This window comes from Rana temporaria, chromosome 3 (genome assembly GCF_905171775.1).
Source record: "Rana temporaria chromosome 3, aRanTem1.1, whole genome shotgun sequence".
In the NCBI taxonomy this organism is placed as follows: domain Eukaryota; kingdom Metazoa; phylum Chordata; class Amphibia; order Anura; family Ranidae; genus Rana; species Rana temporaria.
Genome location: NC_053491.1, coordinates 199081835 through 199101109, shown reverse-complemented (window position 1 = coordinate 199101109; position 19275 = coordinate 199081835). Strand labels below are relative to the sequence as shown.

Below are 19275 nucleotides of genomic sequence, written 5' to 3'. Positions count from 1 at the left end.
CAAAATCTGGTGCAGCTCTGCATTGGAACCAATCAGCTTCTAGGTTTTTGTCAAAGCCTAATTGAACAAGCTGAAGTTACGGTAGAAGCTAATTGGCTACCATTGACAGCTGCACCAGATTTTGCACTCTTCAGTTTTAGTAAATTAACCCCAGTGTCTCTCCTGTCTGAGTTCCAGGAGCACAGTGATAGCTGTACTCCTGGAGCTCTGTAAAACTGTCAATGAGATAACTCCATTTAAACTTAACTCATAATATGCCAGCACGTTTTACAGATTGGCCAAATTCTTAGAGTTCAAATTTCAAGCTTGAGTTTAGTTTATGAATCGGCACAAAGCACAGTACTTACATTGCATGGGAAGTGTCCCTTGTGCTAGTGGTCTCTCAGTAAGTCTTCAGTTGCCCCAGTGATAATTTCCCAGTGCTACGGGGGTTAATACAAGTTGCTGGATCTGTCATAAGCACTTGTCAAAAGTGCCGACTTTGCCTGCCTTTTCCACCCACCTAGGGTTGCCACCCTTTCTTCAAGCCAAACTCCAACACTTTGGTGGCCTGGGACACCTTTGAGTGGCCCAAGGAGAATAGCAATGCATTGCACATAGCAGTGAACAGTGGGTGTGGCCACAGCTAACAGTGGGTGTGGCCAAATTCCTCTTTCTGACATCATCATCCTGTTTCCCAGTGATGCCGAACCTGCCCCCAGACAGCTGCCCACAGGTCCCGCACAGCAACAGATTTGTGTGTGATTGTCTTGGTTACTTGGGGAGCCACAGCCTCGTCTGAAGAATGTCTCCGGGTTTCAGTCCACTTGAAACCCGGAACACATGACTCAAAACCCAGACTATCCAGGTGGCAGCACTACGGCCCACATCCTTCATTTTAAAAAGTTGTACTTTAGCTTCAATCAATGAAAATCACTCGATGAATGGCTGATGAGTGGATTAATGAAATGTTAGACTCCTCCGTTCCCAGAGTGCTTTTCAAATGACTTTTAGGCCACATGCACACTAGGGACGCAGGGCTGTCTTAACTTAGAGGGCACACCTGGGCACTGCCCAGGGGCCCCAGCTGCATGGGGGGCCTTTTCCCAAAGCAGCTGGTCCTTGAGCCCGGGCTACCCCTCTACATCCCAGATGTCCCCCCAGCACTCTGACCCCTCTTCACTCTAGATATCCCCTACCTCCTACCTACTTGATTTCTGTTTACCTGCACTCCATTGTAGGGGCCCCAGAGCATTACTTTGCCCAGGGGCCCATGATGCTATTAAGACTTCCCTGTAGGGACGTGTACCCTGAACACTACATGCAACACAGTGTTAAGCCCCATCCAGCATATTTCAGCCTGCTTCAGGTAGCAGGACTGGACGCTGAAGCTGTGACTCCCGGGAACCCTTAAACACTGGGATTGGAGGGACATGGGTTAAATGCCTAGTAGTGTGCATGTAGCCTTATTGGTAATTGGAAAAAAAAACAATATAATGAACCATGTAAATGTAATTTGCTGTAAAATCAGGTCTCTGAAAAATAAATGGTCAATAAAAGGTTAATGTTGTGTGTTCTAATAGTACTAGAACAGCAAAATGTGCTATAATATAAGCCAGCACAGCTAAATCCCCCTCATCTGTGTACAGTAAACAATGTTGTCAAGTCAGTTTTTTGTGTACAGCAATGCCAAACATGACATCATTTACTGAAGAAAGTATGTGTGCGGAAGTATGCGCAGATTGCTGACATTGGCAGGCAATCACCGTTCAACCTATATTTTTTTCAGTCCTAGTGTTGTCTTTTTAAATAAAAAATCATTGGCAAGAACATGAACAAAAGTAAATAAAGTACAGCAGGTCCCTGCTTGATGTGACACAGTGACATAAGAGGGAAAGGCTTCTAGAATGGTATTAGTGAAGGCTCATACTGCCACCCAGTGGACAGTATAATAAAATCTTTTGTAACACTACAGCATCTGAAATGTGAAGGCTACCACTGCTGACCTTTGCTTGTGAAAATACAACTTACCTGCCTGTCATGCTGGTCCAGATTTTAATATCTTCTTTTTTTGTTTGTCTGTTTCTCAAGTTACATTTGCCATTGTATAGCAGCTTTCTCTTGTTTTGAATGAGTATGTTTGAGTTTGAACCTTTTATCTGCTGCAGCAGCTTATAGCAAGTATCAGGGGCGGACTGACCATTGAGTCACTCAGGCACTGCCCGAGGGCCCCATGCCACTAGGGGGCCCCATCAGGGTTGCCAGGCTCAGTAAAACCAGGGACAGTATGTAAAAATCTGTGTTTTTTTTAGATCTGTCCCTGATATGTCTGAAACTGACATGCTTTTAATGTGAATATCCCAAGATTTTAGCTGCACTGCCTCCTGGCGTGGTGGCCATCTGTAAGCCAGAGGGGCCCCATAATCTTCTATTGCCCGGGGGCCCCATGAGTTGTCAGTCCGCCCCTGGCAAGTATGACACAAATATAGCATTGGGGGGGGGGGGGGGGGACAAAGTGACAGGATTGTCTTTTGAGCCTTTGTTTGTGGAAAAGAAAGAATCTAATGGCCAGATTCACATAGAGATACGACGGTGTATCTCCTGATACACCGTCGTATATAAGAGTTGCGTCGGTCGTATCTATGCGACTGATTCATAGATATGCCTAAGATCCGACAGGTGTAACTGTGTTACACCGTCGGATCTTAACTGCAATTTTAAAATGGCCGCTGGGGGCGTTCACGCTGATTTACGCCGAGAATATTTAAATCAGCGAGATACGCCAATTCACGAACGTACGCGGGCCCGACACAGTCACTTTACGCCGTTTACGTAAGGGTTTTCCTGGCGTATAGTTACCCCTACTTCTATGAGGCGCAGCCAATGTTAAGTATGGCCGTCGTTCCCGCGACGAAATTTGAATTTTTTACGTTGTTTGCGCATACGGATGGACGTAATTTACGTAAACGTCAAAACCAATGACGTTCTTGCGACGTCATTTGGAGCAATGCACGCTGGGAAAATTTCCGGACGGCGCATGCGCTATTCGATCGGCGTGGGAACGCGCCTGATTTGAATAGTACACTCCCCCTAGCCGCGGAATTTGAATTCCGTCGGGGGATTTACGATACGCCGCCACAAGTTTTGAGGTAAGCGTTTTGTGAATTACCCACTTGCCTCAAAAACTTGCGGCGGCGCATCTTAAATCACATAGGTTACGCGGATCCGCTAACCTATGTGAATCTGGCCCTAAATCTAGATTACATAGGGTAGGGTAATTCTAGTTAACCTTTACCAAAATGCACACTATGCTGTCCCATATGGATATAGAAGCATAGTGTGCTAAACCTACCTTCCAGACAGAGCTTTCTTTCAGATCAAAGAATGTAGGTCAAGACGGCTTTAAAGTGGTTGTAAAGGCTGAAGGTTTTTTGCATGGTAAAAAAAACTTCTGTGTGCAGCTTCCTCACAGCCCCCTTAATACTCCCCTGAGCCCCATCTCGATCCAGCAATGTGCATGAGAGTAGCAGCTCTCCCGATTCTCTGCCTCCTTATTGGCTGAGATACAGTAGCGAAGCCAATTGTCAATCACAACCAGTGGAGAGGGGTAGGGGCCAAACCACGATGAAAGGGGAGGGGTCAGGAGTTGGCGGCAGGAGGGCCCAAGAAGAGGAGGATCGGGGTTACTCTGTGTAAAAGCCCTGCACAGAGCAGTTAAGTATAGCATGTTTATTTATGTATTTATTTATTAAAGCGTGAGCCTTTACTATTACTTTAAAATGTCTACAGATTGTGATTGCTTTGCGTTACTGTAGAGATGGAGCAGCAATTTGGACCAGTGCTACAGGAGGGAGTGCCAATCTGTTCCTTCATGCCGCATATGTGTAGTGTGTACTTTCTTCTCTCACCTATGATACGCTCAGCAGCCGCAACAGGAGCGTGTATACACTGCATGAGTGGCCCAAAAGAACAGGACTGGACTCCCTCCTACTGGTCCCATTGGCTGCTCCTTCCCTACATTGACCCGTCAGGACACAGCCATCACAGAGTGTAGAAGATTTTTTAACAAGGCTTCTTATTAATGTGGTTTTGGCCTACACTTTTTGAACAGAAAGGGAGCTCTGGCTGGAAAGTGGGTATAGCACACAATGCTGCTATGCTCATATTGGGCAGAAAATTGTGCTTTTTGGTAAAGGAGAACTTACCCTTTAAGTGTTTGTTAAAACATTATTACAAGTCTATGCCAGCCCCTCTATTAGAGGCTGACATAGCACACTGTGTAAGTTGTATTTAAAAAAGCGCTGTAAATACTGAATATCAACTGTCTTCAGGCCGGTCACATCACTCGCGGTTGCTTTCCAGGTATGATAGATGTCTTCTGTGAAAGGGGCCCTGATCTCCCTCTGACACCAGAGGGGGATCACGTGCCTGCTCGTCTTTCGCAGAAGCCACCCATCGGAGTAGGAAAGCGGCTGTAAGTCACGTGACCGGCCTGAAGACAGATGATATTCAGTATTTACAGCGCTCGTTTTTAAATACAACTTACACATTGTGCTATGTCAGCCTCTAATAGAGAGGCTGGCAGTGACAAATTTTATATTTTAATATTAAAATAATAGCGGTGGGGGGACGGGGCCGAGCCGGAGACGGAGAGGGCGCTGACAGAGGGGAAGGAGGGGATGAGGGTGGAGAGAGGAGAGCAGAGAGCAGGCAGCCTATCACAGAAGGAGGCACTTTGACCATGGTAATCAGGGCGGAGCTGCCCTGGTTATCGTGGTCTGTTTACAGAGGGCATACAGGAAGTGGTAGGTTGCGTTTTTTTTTTTACAGTTTAGAGGTGGGCAGATTGCATAGCAAAAGCATTGTGCTGTGTAATCTGCTTTAAGGGACCAGAATCAATTTTTTTTTGGGGGGGGGGGGGGGGTTAAAAAAAATCTCCCAGCAAGTTTCTTGCTTGTTTTTGGCGAGAACCTCGGTCGTGTGTACGAGGCCATAGGTGGCATTTGGGAAAGTTGGAGCACCAAGAATCATTGTGGTCAGGGGGTCATGTTTGATCAGAAAAAACTCAGTTCTGAAATATGTATCTTGAGTAGACAAATAATGAGTAAAATTTCTCCTCCAAGGATGAAAAATTCACCAGATATCAAAAAGCTGATGAGTATGGAGAACTCTAAACTTTAATACCTTTTGAGTCATTGCCTTGAAACAAGTATGCAGATTGCTCACTTCACTCAGACTTATGCCGCATGCACACGATCAGGCTTTTGCCCGGCCAAATCTCACGGGAATTCCGACGGAATTCCATCGGAGAAAAATAGAACATGTTCTATATCTAAACTAGGATGAAATTCATCGAAATTTCCGACCAAAAAACTCTGATGGGGCTACACAAGATCGGAATATCAGATGGAAAAAGTCCGTCTGACTTTTTCCATAGAAAATTCTGATCATGTGTACAAGGCATTAGTTTGGGGCATGCTTTTTCAGGCTTTGTGACCCAGAAGGTATCAAAGCTGTAGGCAGCTAGGCAGTTTCAGAAGGAGGTCAGAAATGCATTCTACAAGTCTCTCCCAATGCACATGTACCGTATTTGCCGGTGTATAAGGCGACCTGGTGTATAAGACGACCCCCTAATTTTACAGTTTTTTACGATTTTTTGCCTGTACTCACTGTATAAGACGACCCCCCTTCCGAGGCTTCCGACGCCTCATATTTTTTCCTTCTGGAGCCATATTCTTCTTCATTCTTGCTGGAGCCATATTCTTCTTCCTTCTTGCTGGAGCCAATCATGGAAAGCGATATATTCTATTAATGAAGACAAAGCCTGCTTGGATTGGCAGAGGCTGTAACATCAGTCCACGCCTCTCTGACTCTCAAAGCCAATCCGAGCAGGCTAATGTATATAGCCTACTCTGATTGGCAGAGGTTGTTACTCCAATCCGAGCAGGCTTTGTATTCATTTGAATACATCGCTTACTGGGATTGGCTAAGCGGTATATAATGTGTCTAGCTGAAGCTACATACAGTATTACCGCACATCCAACAGGCATCCAAGCAGCTGACCCGGCGTATAAGACGACCCCTGCTTTTTGACCAGTTTTTTCAAGTGTAAAAGGTAGTCTTATACGCCAGCAAATACAGTACTTTATGTCTTTACTTGCATGTTTTTAGATCATAACTCTCCTATGTATAGTATTCTTCCAAATACATAACCCCCATCATTCCCTCTATCCTGATAGTATGAGAAATTGTGTAAAATTCATCCTTGGACCATACCAGGAACATTCCAGGCGCTGCATTGTGCCTCTGAACAAGCAAAGGATCCTCGTGAACAGTGTACAGATTGCAATTGGTAATGTCGTACTTCAATAGGCGGAAAGAGTCTAGTCGGCTCTGTAATACAGGATAACAAGTATTTAACTATGTTAATTAAATGAAATGTTTGGATATGGAATATCTGGTCTATTGGTCTACTCAAGTATTTGAAGAGTTTGGTAGTTTAGGAAGCTTGCACCAATATATTCGGATACAATTAGATTGTAACACAAAAGTATGATGTGACAAAATGTAATGTAGCACCTATATTCAGATACAGTCTTAAAAATATAACCTACAAATAGGAATTAAAAAAAAACTGTTATTTAAAGAAGTACATGAGGCCTTTTTTTAATTTTTCTACCTTAAAGTATAACTAAAAGCAAAGTATAATTATAAGTAATGGATAGAGTGGAGAGGGATCACCTGTCTGTGTCCCTGTAAGAGCCGGTTCACACAGGGGCAACACGACTTATAGCACGACTTGAGTATGAATCATCAGGCAACTTACAAGGCAACTTCAAGTCGCCTCCAGGACAGGAGGCTTTCCAGTGGCCAATCAAACAACAATCAGCTCTGTGGGAGGGAGGGGTTTACCTGAGAAATGTATGTTATCTTTCTGTATTGTTGCTTCAGTTAAGACAGTGATCAGACTTCTGAGGCAACTTCCATTGAAATCTATGGGTACAAGTTGCCTACAAGTCGGACTGAAGTAGTACAGGAACCTTTTCTGAAGTCGGAGCAACTGCAGTAGTGTACATTAACCCCCCTGGCGGTATTCCCGAGTCTGACTCGGGGTTACATTTTTGTGCTGCGATCGGTAACCCCGAGTCAGACTCGGGCTCGCCTCGCAGAATCCACAGTCTTGGTTTACTTACCTTGTCCCTGGATCCAGCGATGCCACCGCGCTGTGTGAACGTGTGGGACCTCGCACGATTCACATAGTGCCTCTGTGTGCCGTCGATCTCCGTTCCCTGCGACGTTACGACGCACGGGAGCGGAGAACGGCGCCAAATTCAAAAAGGTAAACAAACACATTACATACAGTATACTGTAATCTTATAGATTACAGTACTGTATGTAAAAAATACACACCCCCCTTGTCCTTAGTGGTCTGCCCAGTGTCCTACATGTTCTTTTATATAATAAAAACTGTTCTTTCTGATTGCAAACTATAGATTGTCCATAGCAACCAAAAGTGTCCCTTTATGTCAAAAACGGTTTTAGAGCAGCTAGAAAACAGCGATAATAAATTATAATCACTTGCAGAATTGTGCGATAGCGATTTGTGGGGAAATTCGTCATAAAAAAATAAAAGTAATGACAGCGACAATTCTGCAACTGAGCAAATTTCAGTGATTTTGATCTGATTACATTATTGAATAATTTTTATTATAATTATATTATTATTTGTTATAATTATTTATTATATTATAATTTATAATTTCGTTTTAAAAAAAAATTCATACCCGGGATGCCTACTAGACTCTTGTTTGGACAGATTTAAGTGAGTTATTCCTAAGAATTGCAGGCCTACAGTATAAAACGCCAAATTTCCTTGCAAATAATGGTACCGCTTTCAGCACCTTTTTTCTGAAATAATCATACCACCAGGGAGGTTAAGACGGCTCTCATTCACTTACATTGATTTTCTCAACCGAGCGACTTGGGACAACTTGGGGAGACTTCAAGTCGGATCCCAGGTCGCCCCTGTGTGAACCGGCTCTTACGGACCTTCACCTTCTCTGTTTGCCATGCTTACTGTTATCACCAAAGTGAAGAAGAAAACAAGATTCCAAATTTTGGTTTGACCCCAGAACAGTATTAGGAGGGAAATCTTCCTATAGAGAAGTTCCACTTCTTATGTCCCTGGTGACAACCAGAGGTTCTCTCAGTTTGGAAGGATTTCCTCTCACTTCCTGTTTTGGCTATGGGAAAGGAAGTGAAAGGAAATCTCCCTAATGGTACACAGGTGTCAAAAAAAACAACTGACAGGGGTTATATAATCCTCCATTACTTTAGTCAAAAAAGTTTTGTGTTTAGTTTCCCTTTAAAATACCAATGTAATACAGATATGTTTACTAGAGCTTAACATCAGATAAATGACTACTGTGTTATTCAAACAAACCAGCTTAGAAAACAATTGGATTATAATGTTTTAAATGTATCACATTTACAAGTTTAGGTTGGTCCAACTGCTACAGTATAATGTACAAAATATAGTGTATAAACAAAGAACACACCTGCTAGTACAAGCAGATAAAAGGAGGTTCTGTAAAGGGCTTTTGCACTTAAAAAGGATTTGCAAGTATGGATATTTTTACATGGTTATGTTGGTCCAGCTTGAACCAATGTAACTATATACAGTACCTGTGAGATCCCTCTAGAAGCTGGAAATCACTGTAGTAGGCATTTTGTCAATGAATGCAAAGCATTCTCTGATTGGACGATGTGGAGTGTGACACCACATTACATTTTGGTCGCACAATCTCTTTTCAATCTACCAATTTACCAAAACTATGTACTATTATGGTTAACCTACACATTCCATTCACTTTGTATCCAGGTGCATAGACCCTGAAGCCTCGTACACACGACCGCGGAACTCGACGGGCGAAACGTCGAGTTCCTTGTTAGGCTGTCGAGGAACTCGACAAGGCAAGTTTCTCCATTCCCGTCGAGGAAATAGAGAACTTGCTTTCTTTTTGGCTCGTTGAGTTTCTCGACAGTTTCCTCGACGAAAATGTACACGCGACCGATTTCCTCGGCACAAAAATATCTCCCAGCAAGTTTCTTGCTGGTTTTTGCAGAGAAACTTGGTCATGTGTACGAGGCCTTACACTGGGTAGCTGGTAGATCTAAAGATGATTTTACAACCATATTGTGTATGATGAGCTTTAGGCTGGTCAAACACAGTTGGATGCTCATGCACAATCCACTTTTAATAAAGGCCTCTGTTTCAGCTTCTCCCCTGATCGAGTCAGATGATTACTATTGTCTAAGGCTCTAAGCCAATGGAGGAGTAACCGTGCACAGATGATAACATGAGCAATTGAACCAGATTCCAAACTGCTTGATAGGGTTATTTTCTAAAAATGCTAATTTGTTAACTCTGTGCACTTTCCCATTCACTGGCATGATTAGTCATTCCAGTCACTTTGGGAGACTGTTATCTAAAACCCCGTTCACAGAAGTGCAATTTCTCCTACGTCTGCCACTACTCTACAGTGTACAACATTGCAGGTCACATTATTCCATATGGTTCCTGTTAATATCAATGCACAACGGTGCAGTGTGATTGTTGAAAAGGTGCAGCATAATGCAGTTTGGGCCCAATAAGCTTCAAAGGGACACATGTTCATGAAAAACACATGTTCATGCAATTTGCTGCGTTTTTGGTCAGGGTTTTGTGCTTCACAACCAGTCTCCTACACAAAAAATGGAATCCATCAAAACGTGTGTAAAAACGTGCTACAAAAATGCACTAAAAAGTGCATGGTTATTCAGCACCTAGGCTAATGTCTGTGAACCCCTTAATAATCAAGAGATCTCATTTGGGTAAGTTGCTTATTTGGCATGCCCCTAAGCTGATATCAGATTGGCATTGCTAAAGAAGAGATTGAGTTTGTGGCTGGGCAATAGACAGTCTGGACTGGACTACTTAGGCTGCTCCCTACTAACCCCTCAGCATAAACAAACAGAAGAATGTTTTAACATATTTATTTCATGAATATATTCTTCTATAATAAAGACAGATATCCACTTTTGGGAAACAGACTGACAGCACTAGTGCCTCTATACATACCTGCATGCATGGCATACTTCTGTATTTGTTCTTTTTTTCATACAATTGATCAAGCACATCTGGTCTGTGCTGTTCCTCTGAATCCAGCGAGGACACAACACATATAACAATGATTTGCTTTGAAGGCAACAATTTATTGTTAACAAGCTGGTCAAACTCCAGGTCTGTGACATAGGGGATCTGGTGGTTACTACACCTACATATCCCACCTTCCTCACCCAACAGGACTTTCTGTAAGACCACAGGGCATGTGTAGTGTGATGTGTGCCATAGCTTTTCAGATTCTTGTTCAAGAATACCTACAGGAACTGATAGTGCTGTTTCAGGCCTACAACAGGGAAAGAAAAAAAAAAGGGCAAAAGGGACATTTAGTTGGAGTACACAGAGGAAAGAAGTAATGTGCCAAACATACAATAAATACAAGACAACTGAACATTTTAGGTGTTGACATCTACATCATTGACTTATATTTTGCCACAGAGGATCAAACCAATTCACATACTGTAGCTAAACACATGAATGCTAATGTGCTAGTACAGTGCTCTCCAAACTGCGGCCCGAGGGCCGGATGCGGCCCGTTGCTTGCCTTTATCCGGCCCTTGGGGCACTATCCCTCCCACTGATACGAGACACTATTCTGCCATCTGACACCGATAATAAAGCACCATTTCTTCCACTGACACAACTAATAGAGCACTATTCCTCCCTATGATACCAGCAATGGGGCACTATTCCTCCCCCTAATACCAGATGTTTACTAACAATGATGCCAGGAAAATTTCTACTCCAGCTGGCCAAAGTCCGGCCCTCCAAGAGTCTGAAGGACAATAAACCGTCCCTTTGTTTAGAATGTTTGGAGACCCCTGTGCTAGTAGAATGAATTACCACTGGGTCAGGCTAGAGCCATCCAACATTTTAAATGTTAGAGAGAGAGAGAGAGAGAGAGAGAGAGAGAGAGAGAGAGAGAGAGAGAGAGAGAGAGAGAGAGAGAGAGATGGTTAGTGAAGGTCATCTGATCTTTTTTGTATCTTCACTTAATAATAAATGTAGATACATTTTTTTATATCTGAACCCAGGTGATGATATAAGTATTTTGCATACTTACTTTGGGCTAGCTTGGAACAATGTAATATGCATATATGATACTTGATCAGCCTCTGTGGACGCTGTAGATCACTGTAGTAGCTACTACAGTGATGGGTGCAGTCTTCCAAGTAGATATGTGCATTCCCGTTCGTACGAATGTTATTTTCGTACGAAAATGTTCATTTTCGTACCCGCAGAATAATGTGTACATACGAAAAAATTAAAGCACCAAAATACGAAAACGACGGGATCACGAATGAGCCACATAACGAACAACCGCAAATACGAACGAACGATCCGACGAAAATACGACAAAACGAAAACGGCAAAAGAACGAAAATGACATCTATAACAAAAGACTTGCATTCTGTATTTTGTTTGAATCCTTGTTCTGTTCGTATTTTGATTTTCATTCGTATGTTCATATGACATCTAACAAAAGATTTTCATTCTATATTTTGTTTGAATCCTTTTTCTGTTTGTATGTTCATATGACATCTATAACAAAAGATTTTCATTCTGTATTTTATTTGAATCCTTTTTCTGTTTGTATGTTCATATGACATCTTATAACAAAAGATTTGTATTCTGTATTCTGAATTCCTTTTTTCTGTTCGTAATTTGGTTTCAAAATACAAAATGCAAATCTTTTGTTATAAGATGTAATTTTCGGTTTTTTGAATGGGCAGTGAGTGTAGTTAGTGAAGCAGCTTCTCTTTTGTGCTGAGTACAGTAGTACAGTAAAGCCAAAACTTTTCTGTGGATTTTCGTCTGAAGGGAGATCAGTTGGCCAGACTTTTGAACCTGGAACCCAAAAATGGTTTTCTGATGGAGTTTAAAAACTAACGAACGTTCGGTAAAACGATCGTTTTTATGTTTGTTGTTAAAAAAGTCTGACCAAGTGTATGGGGCTTAACAATAGTTAATATGGATGAGCCACGTGTTGAAAGTGCCGCGAATCCCGTGATATATTTACGAAAGTACAAAATGACGAAAATTCACGAAAATGATTGTCTAACAAGTAACGAACATGAATTAAACAGAATAACGAACCATCCCGCATGTACGAAAATAAAACGGTAACCAAAATACGAAACGATCGGAATACGAAAAAATCGCGTCGTACGAAAAACGAACGGGAACGAACAGGAAAACGGGCGTCTTACGAAAAACGAACGGGAACGAACCTACGGAACGATACGAAACAGAACAAAAAAAAAATGAAAAAAAATTCTGTGCACATGTCTACTTCCAAGTGCTGTGGCAAACAGCTACTCTTCATAGTAACCACAGGGGCTAATTCGCTGGGCAAGGCCATCATTAAAAGAATGCCTTGCATTTTTCTTAATAAATGCAAAGCGTTCCCTAATTGGATGAGGTGGAGGGGAGGGGCGTCATGATCATCCAATCAGAATACAATTTGCATTAATTGCGAAAAATGCAAGACGTTCCCTGATTATTGGCCATGCTGAGCAAACAACTCCTTGTGCTTACTATGCAGAAGGGTAAACACTCTGCACAGCACCTAGAAGACATTAGCCATCACTGTAGTAGCTCGGGCTACAACTTCCACAGAGGGAAATCGGCCAAAATAGCACAGTGTAAGTATGCCAAATATATCATCCTTGGAGTTCAGCTTTAAGAACCATCTCACACAAAAGGGAAGAATCTACTAAAATTGGAGCAGACAAGATCTAAAGCACATGTGCATATTAAAAAATTAGCTTCAGCTTGGTCAGTTAAGCTGCACCAAATTCTGTCTGCTCAGTCTTAGGCCGGCTATAGACAGTTCAAATCTGGGCTGATTCAGCAGGAACCAGCCCAGATTAGAACCGTGTGTGGGCAGACTGAATGTACTAAGTTGATTGATCGATCAACTTGGGCACAACCAGCCTGTTGGAGCCACTTGCAATTTTTGATACAATCACGGTCTTCTCCTGGCAGGGACGGCAACCCCACATGCAGCATTTTTTTGTTGCTAGACAAGTGATAACCTCCTCTGATACTTTTGATTTTCTTATAGTAGCCTCATTTACATACGTAAAGGCCCTGAAACTGCACATCATAGTAATAGTCCAGTATGAATGTAAGTGGCAAAACTTAGCAGCAATCCCTGGCATTAGCCGAGGTGTTGGAGCTTTACCTGTCAGAATAATCGAGTATTTAGCTGGGAAAAAAGGTTTGGAACGCTGCTTCAGCTATGTGCAGGCATTCTAAATAATACTGTCTGTATTTATTTTTATGACATAGATAAAAAAACAGAATACATTTTTGGAGCATTCATGTAGAATTTCAAAATTCCTAATGGTCCCAAATAAGCATTGTTTAGCTTGAAATATCTGTGATGTAATACTTACTGTTACTTACACTGACTTACTAACAATATTTAAGCCGGATAGACTTTTACTAAAGATTGGATCAGCAGATGTGTGCTCCTTTTTGGTGCTTGACAATGAGGAAGGCCTGAAATAACAACGAAAAAGTGCTGATGCATCAACTGCAGTACGTTGAAGCAGGGAATAAATAACAATATATTACATTTTGTATATATACTGTACTGTCAGTATGTAAATAAAGTATATCTAAAGGCAAAACTTTTGAGAAGGGAGCAGGGGAGAGGCTGAGCCCTACTCTCTGTGTGTCTTATGGACATACAGAACATGACTCGGGAACAAGCATGCACGAGTGCCCCCAGTGCCCACGAGTGCCCCCAGAGCAAGTGACTTGCTCTGGGGGCACTGGGTGGGCGGAACACATAGCGCCAGCGGGGGACCCGGGAAGAGGAGGCAAAACCATTGCACAGACCAGGTAAGTATAACATGTGTGTTGTTTTAACCTCCCTGGCGGTATGATTCTTTCAGATTTTAGGTGCTGAAAGCGGTACAATTATTTTGCATGGAAATTTGGCGTTTTATATTGTAGGCCTGCAATTCTTAGGAATAACTCACTTAAATCTGTCCAAACAAGAGGCTAGTAGACATCCCAGGTATAATAAAATTTGAAACACAAAATCATAAATTATAATCTAATAAATACATATAAATAATTATAACAAATAATATAATAATAATAAAAATTATTACTTTTAATTTTTTGATGACAAATTTTCCCACAAATCACTATCGCTCAATTCTGCAAGTGATTCTAATTTATTATCGCTGTTTTTTAGCTGGTCAAAACCACTTTTGACATAAAGGGACACTTTTTGGTTGCTATGGACAATCTCCAGTTTCCAGGCAGTTTTTATTATATAAAAGTACATGCAGAACACTGGGCAGACCACTAGGGACAAGGGGGTGTGTATTTTTTACATACAGTACTGTAATCTATAAGATTACAGTATACTGTATGTATTGTGTTTATTAACTTTTTTAAATTTGGCACCAATCTCCACCCCCCGTGCGTCGTGACGTCGCAGGGAACGGAGCTCGGCTGCACTCGGCACTGTGAATCGAGCGAGGAGGACACCGCTCAATCACACAGCGGGGAGGCATCGCAGGATCCAGGGACAAGGTAAGTAACTCTGCCTGTGGACACTCCGAGCGATCCCGAGTCTGGCTCGGGGTTACCGCTTTTGGTCCTGAAATTCTACCCCGATCCAGACTCGGGAATACCGCTCAGGGGATAAAAAAAAAACTTTTTGGTAACCCTTAAAGGAGACTCATCCTCTCCATTTGTCCGGGTGACCATTATCACTGAAAGTGAAAAAAAAAGCCAAATTTGGGGTTGTTGCCAGAACAGGAATAGAAGGGAACTTTTCCGAGGGGGACACTAGATTTGGTGACCCTGGGGACTACCAGGGATTCCTTCACGTCACTGTCACTTCCTGTTGTGGCTATGGGACAGGAAGTGAAGGAAAATCTCTCCAATAGGATCCAGATGGCAAAAAAAAAATGGACAGGTTTGCCTTTAGTTCTACTTTAATATAGCCATGTATTACAGATATGTTTTTTAGAACATAACATCAGACAAATAACCACTGTGATTATTCAAACAGCTTAGGAAATACTATATTATAATGTTTTAAATGTATTACAGGTACACAATCAGGCCCAACTGATAGGCCTCGTACACACGACAGAGTTTCTCGGCAGAATTCAGCGAGAAACTCGGTCAGAGCCGGATTCTGCCGAGAAACTCTGTCGTGTGTACACTTTCAGCCCGATGGAGCCGCTGAGGAACTCGTCGAGAAAAGAGAGAACATGTTCTCTATTTTCTCGTTGTTCTATGGGAGAACTCGGCCCGCCGAGCTCCTCGGCGGCTTCAGGGCTGAACTGGCCGAGGAACTCGATGTGTTTGGCACGTCGAGTTCCTCGGCCGTGTGTACGAGGCCTCAGACTCCATCAGGGGAATTTGTTCAAATTTGACAGTCAGAATTTGGAAAGTTGTGCATGGCAACCAAGCATCCTCTAGTTTCCATTTTCAAAGCTTATCTGAACAAGCGGAAGTTAGAAGCTGACTGGTTACTTCAGACTCTGCTCCAGTTTTGGTAAATTCATCCTATATCTCATAATATAGTAAATATACAAACTCTTATACCTGGGGGAAGCAGAGCTTAGGGATCTATCCCAGCGTGTAAAAGGAGCACGGACAGGTGCTGACAGAAAGCGTCCGTATGGCTGAGAACCTTCTTTGCTTGGTATATTCCTAGCTTCTGTTTCTGTTTCTATGACAGGCTGAGTCTTCGACACGGGTGTACTTATTGGGAAAGAAGTAGCAGATTGGACTTTCCTTTTGCGTGATGTTTTGGGAGGTGCGTCAGACATCCTCTGTATGTGAGGTGAATCAAGTCCTACAAAATCAGACTGATGTCATGAACTAAACCTCTGAATCTTAAAAAACTCATAATGGTCTCAAGTGTAATACTTTTAATCTAATATCATAAAGAACATCTGACATCACCAGGGCTGATCTTGGGTGGTGGTCCACTATATATAAAATACATATGCATACCATAAAAGCATTTAAGTTAATACATCTTGATGGAGCATTAGACTTTATTCCATTTTACAGCCATACTACCATGCACTTTAATAATACTGTATATTATCAGTCATATGCGGGTTACATGGCTGACTGGCTCCACAGTATCCAGGAAAACGCTTTGTCTTAAATTAAACTTTTGCATTCCTCAAGTATGTAAACATAGAAGTACCTTCATAATCTGTTCCATTAACTTCCCTGCATTCCCTCCTTTCCCAGATGTGCAGCCTAAACAAACTACAATTTGGACTTTTTTCCTATGCTGTGTAAAAGGTACCAGTGATTTATTTATAAGCTATTTAGTTAAAATACTGTATAGTGTTGATTTCCTAAAATATTGGCAAAGGAAAGGGCTGCTAGAAATGAATACTTTAACCACTTGCTTACTGGGCACATATACCCCCCTCCTGCCCAGGTGAAATTTCAGCTTTCGGCACTGCGTCGCTTTAACAATTGCGCGGTCGTGCGACGTGGCTCCCAAACAAAATTGACGTCCTTTTTTCCCCACAAGTAGAGCTTTCTTTTGGTGGTATTTGATCGCCTGTGCGGTTTTTATTTTTTGCGCTATAAACAAAAAAGAGCGACAATTTTGAAAAAAATACAATATTTTTTACTTGTTGCTATAATAAATATCCCAATTAAAAAAAAAAAAAACACATTTTTTTTTCTCAGTTTAGGCCGATACGTATTCTTCTACATATTTTTGGTAAAAAAAAAAAAAATCGCAATAAGCAACTGGTTTGCGCAAAAGTTATAGCGCCTACAAAATAGGGGACAGAATTATTATTTTTTATTATTTTTTTTTTACTAGAAATGGCGGCGATGTGCAATTTTTTTATTGGGACTGCGACGTTATGGCGGACACATCGGACACTTTTGACACATTTTTGGCGCCATTCACATTTATACTGCGATCAGTGCTATAAATATGCACTAAATACTGTATAAATGTGACTGGCATTGAAGGGGTTAACACTGGGGGGTGAGGAAGGGGTTAAATGTATTCCCTGCATTGTGTTCTAACTGTAGGTGGAGGGGGGTGACTGGGGGGGTGACCGATCTATGTCCCTATGTACAAGGGACACAGATCGGTCTCCTCTCCAGAGACAGGACGCTGTCTCTGTGTAAAACGGCAATGAGAGATGATCTCATATGTTTACATATGAGATCATCTCTCATTGGCCGCACAGATCGCATCGCAAACGGCCACTCTGATTGGCCGTTCGCGGCGAACTGTAATTGGCTGTGTCCAAGGGACACGGCCAACACAGAGTTTCCCCGCTGCGCGCTCTAGAGCGCGCGCGGGGAACGCCCTAAGGGGCGGACGTCAATTGACGTCCAGTTGGATTTTCAGGTCCGCGCTGTAGCCGTCATTTGGCTATAGCGCGGGTCTGAAGAAGTTAAGGCTGTGTTAACACTATTGCAAATTGGATGTGGCTTTCACCGCATCCAATTTGCATGGTTCTCTATGGAGCCGCTTCACACATCTTCACTGTGGCTCCGATGCGAATTTGCACAGGAGCTCTGTGCGTATTTTGGTCCATTTCAGGTTTCAAAATTCGGTCTGAAATCGATTCTGAAACGGTAAATGGAGACGCACCCAACTCCTGCTGTGAGCTGGAGCGTGCTGCGGTGTGAACCCAGCCTAAAGCCTAAATGTGAAAAAGAGGCAGACATATAGGGGTAGGGTTAACTAATGGGAAATAGACTGTGTGCACTTTGCAAAGTGCAGCTGCACTCTGCAAGTGCAGTTGCTCCAGAGCTTAGTAAAGGCAGCACAGTGGTGTAGTGGTTAGCACTTTCACCTAGCAGCAAAAAGTGCCGCTGGTTTGAATACCAACCATCTGCCTGGAGTTTGCATGTTCTCCATGTGCCTGCGTAGGTTTCCTCCCACGCTCTAAAAACATGCTGGTAGGTTAATTGGATCCTGTCTAAATTGACCCTAGTATATGTATGAATGTGAGCTATGGATATTAGGGTGTAAGCTCACTGAGGGCAGGGACTGATGTGAATGTACAATGTATATGTAAAGCGCTGTGTAAATTGTATTTATTTATTGAAAAAGTATGTTTCCAATTTATTAGGACAATAGATGGGACTCACCGGAAGCCAAACTATAATGCTCCATCCAATCCTCAGCAATATTTCTGATCTTTCGTTGTAGTCTCCGGAGCTCAGTCACTGCATTTACGTCATTTGAAGGGCTGATGTGGTCCTCAGGAATTTCAAGTGTTTTTACCAGCTCAGATAAAATTGTCTGCAAAATAAAAATGGATACATGCATATTGTGATATAAGACATGCAAATCTTAACCACTAGATTCACATCAACCTTTCCAATGTACCGTATATAGATTCTGCTTAGATTGTATACATAAAGAATGGGAGCACACGTACATTATGTGTTTCCATTTTGTTATGCTGTATCTAATTATTGCAAGAACGGACACCCATAGGAATTTTTACCTTTTTATGCTACTACTGCAATTATGACAACAGCTGGTCTGCATAAATGAAATCCAACTCTAAAGTGTGTGTGCTACATTATATTATATGGTTCACTGGGGCAGGAACTGATATAATTACATGGTCATTTCAAAACAAGTTGGTTAAGTTAAATAAGCAGTGATAAGTCAAAGGGTAAAATAAGTAGGGAGGAATGAGACACAGGAGTGGCTTTTTATGGGCAATAGTATGGCCACATATCGGGTTAAGATAGGGGAAGCCCGGGAAGGGGGGCGGAGGGTTAATTAAATGGGGGGGGGGGGGTTTTGGTGATAGTGTGGCCAATAAAGGCCTCTTACACGCATTAGGTCAAAGGGTAGGGGAAGGGGGGAGTGGGGGTCCCTTTTTTTTGGGGGGGGGCTAATGGATGGAGTGGAGGGATGGGATCACTGGGAAAGAATAGATTGGACACTTATGCACAGGTATAGAAGGGGGTAAGGTGCTATAGTAGAACTAAGAAAAATAGGACCCCGAATAGAAGAGGTAGCTTCCAGAAATGGAAGTGATGGAGCCGACCCAATTCTTACTATGGTCAAAGCATGCACTAAGGAGGGAGGAATAGAACCATGTAGGGTTTTTGTTTTTTTCTTTCTTCAATTTTTT

At 42.3% G+C, this 19275-nt stretch overlaps 1 protein-coding gene across 1 annotated transcript in view; it reads right to left on the bottom strand.

Annotated features, from left to right (window-relative positions):
* Positions 1–19275, bottom strand: part of LOC120932029 — a 69704-nt gene that overhangs the window by 8714 nt on the left and 41715 nt on the right. The window contains exons 12-16 of the mRNA XM_040344114.1: positions 18272–18425; positions 15725–15977; positions 13553–13648; positions 10100–10427; positions 6256–6372 (exon numbers count right to left, since the gene is read on the bottom strand). Of these exons, the coding sequence (XP_040200048.1) occupies positions 6256–6372; positions 10100–10427; positions 13553–13648; positions 15725–15977; positions 18272–18425 (948 nt within the window). The remainder of the gene's footprint in view (positions 1–6255; positions 6373–10099; positions 10428–13552; positions 13649–15724; positions 15978–18271; positions 18426–19275) is intronic.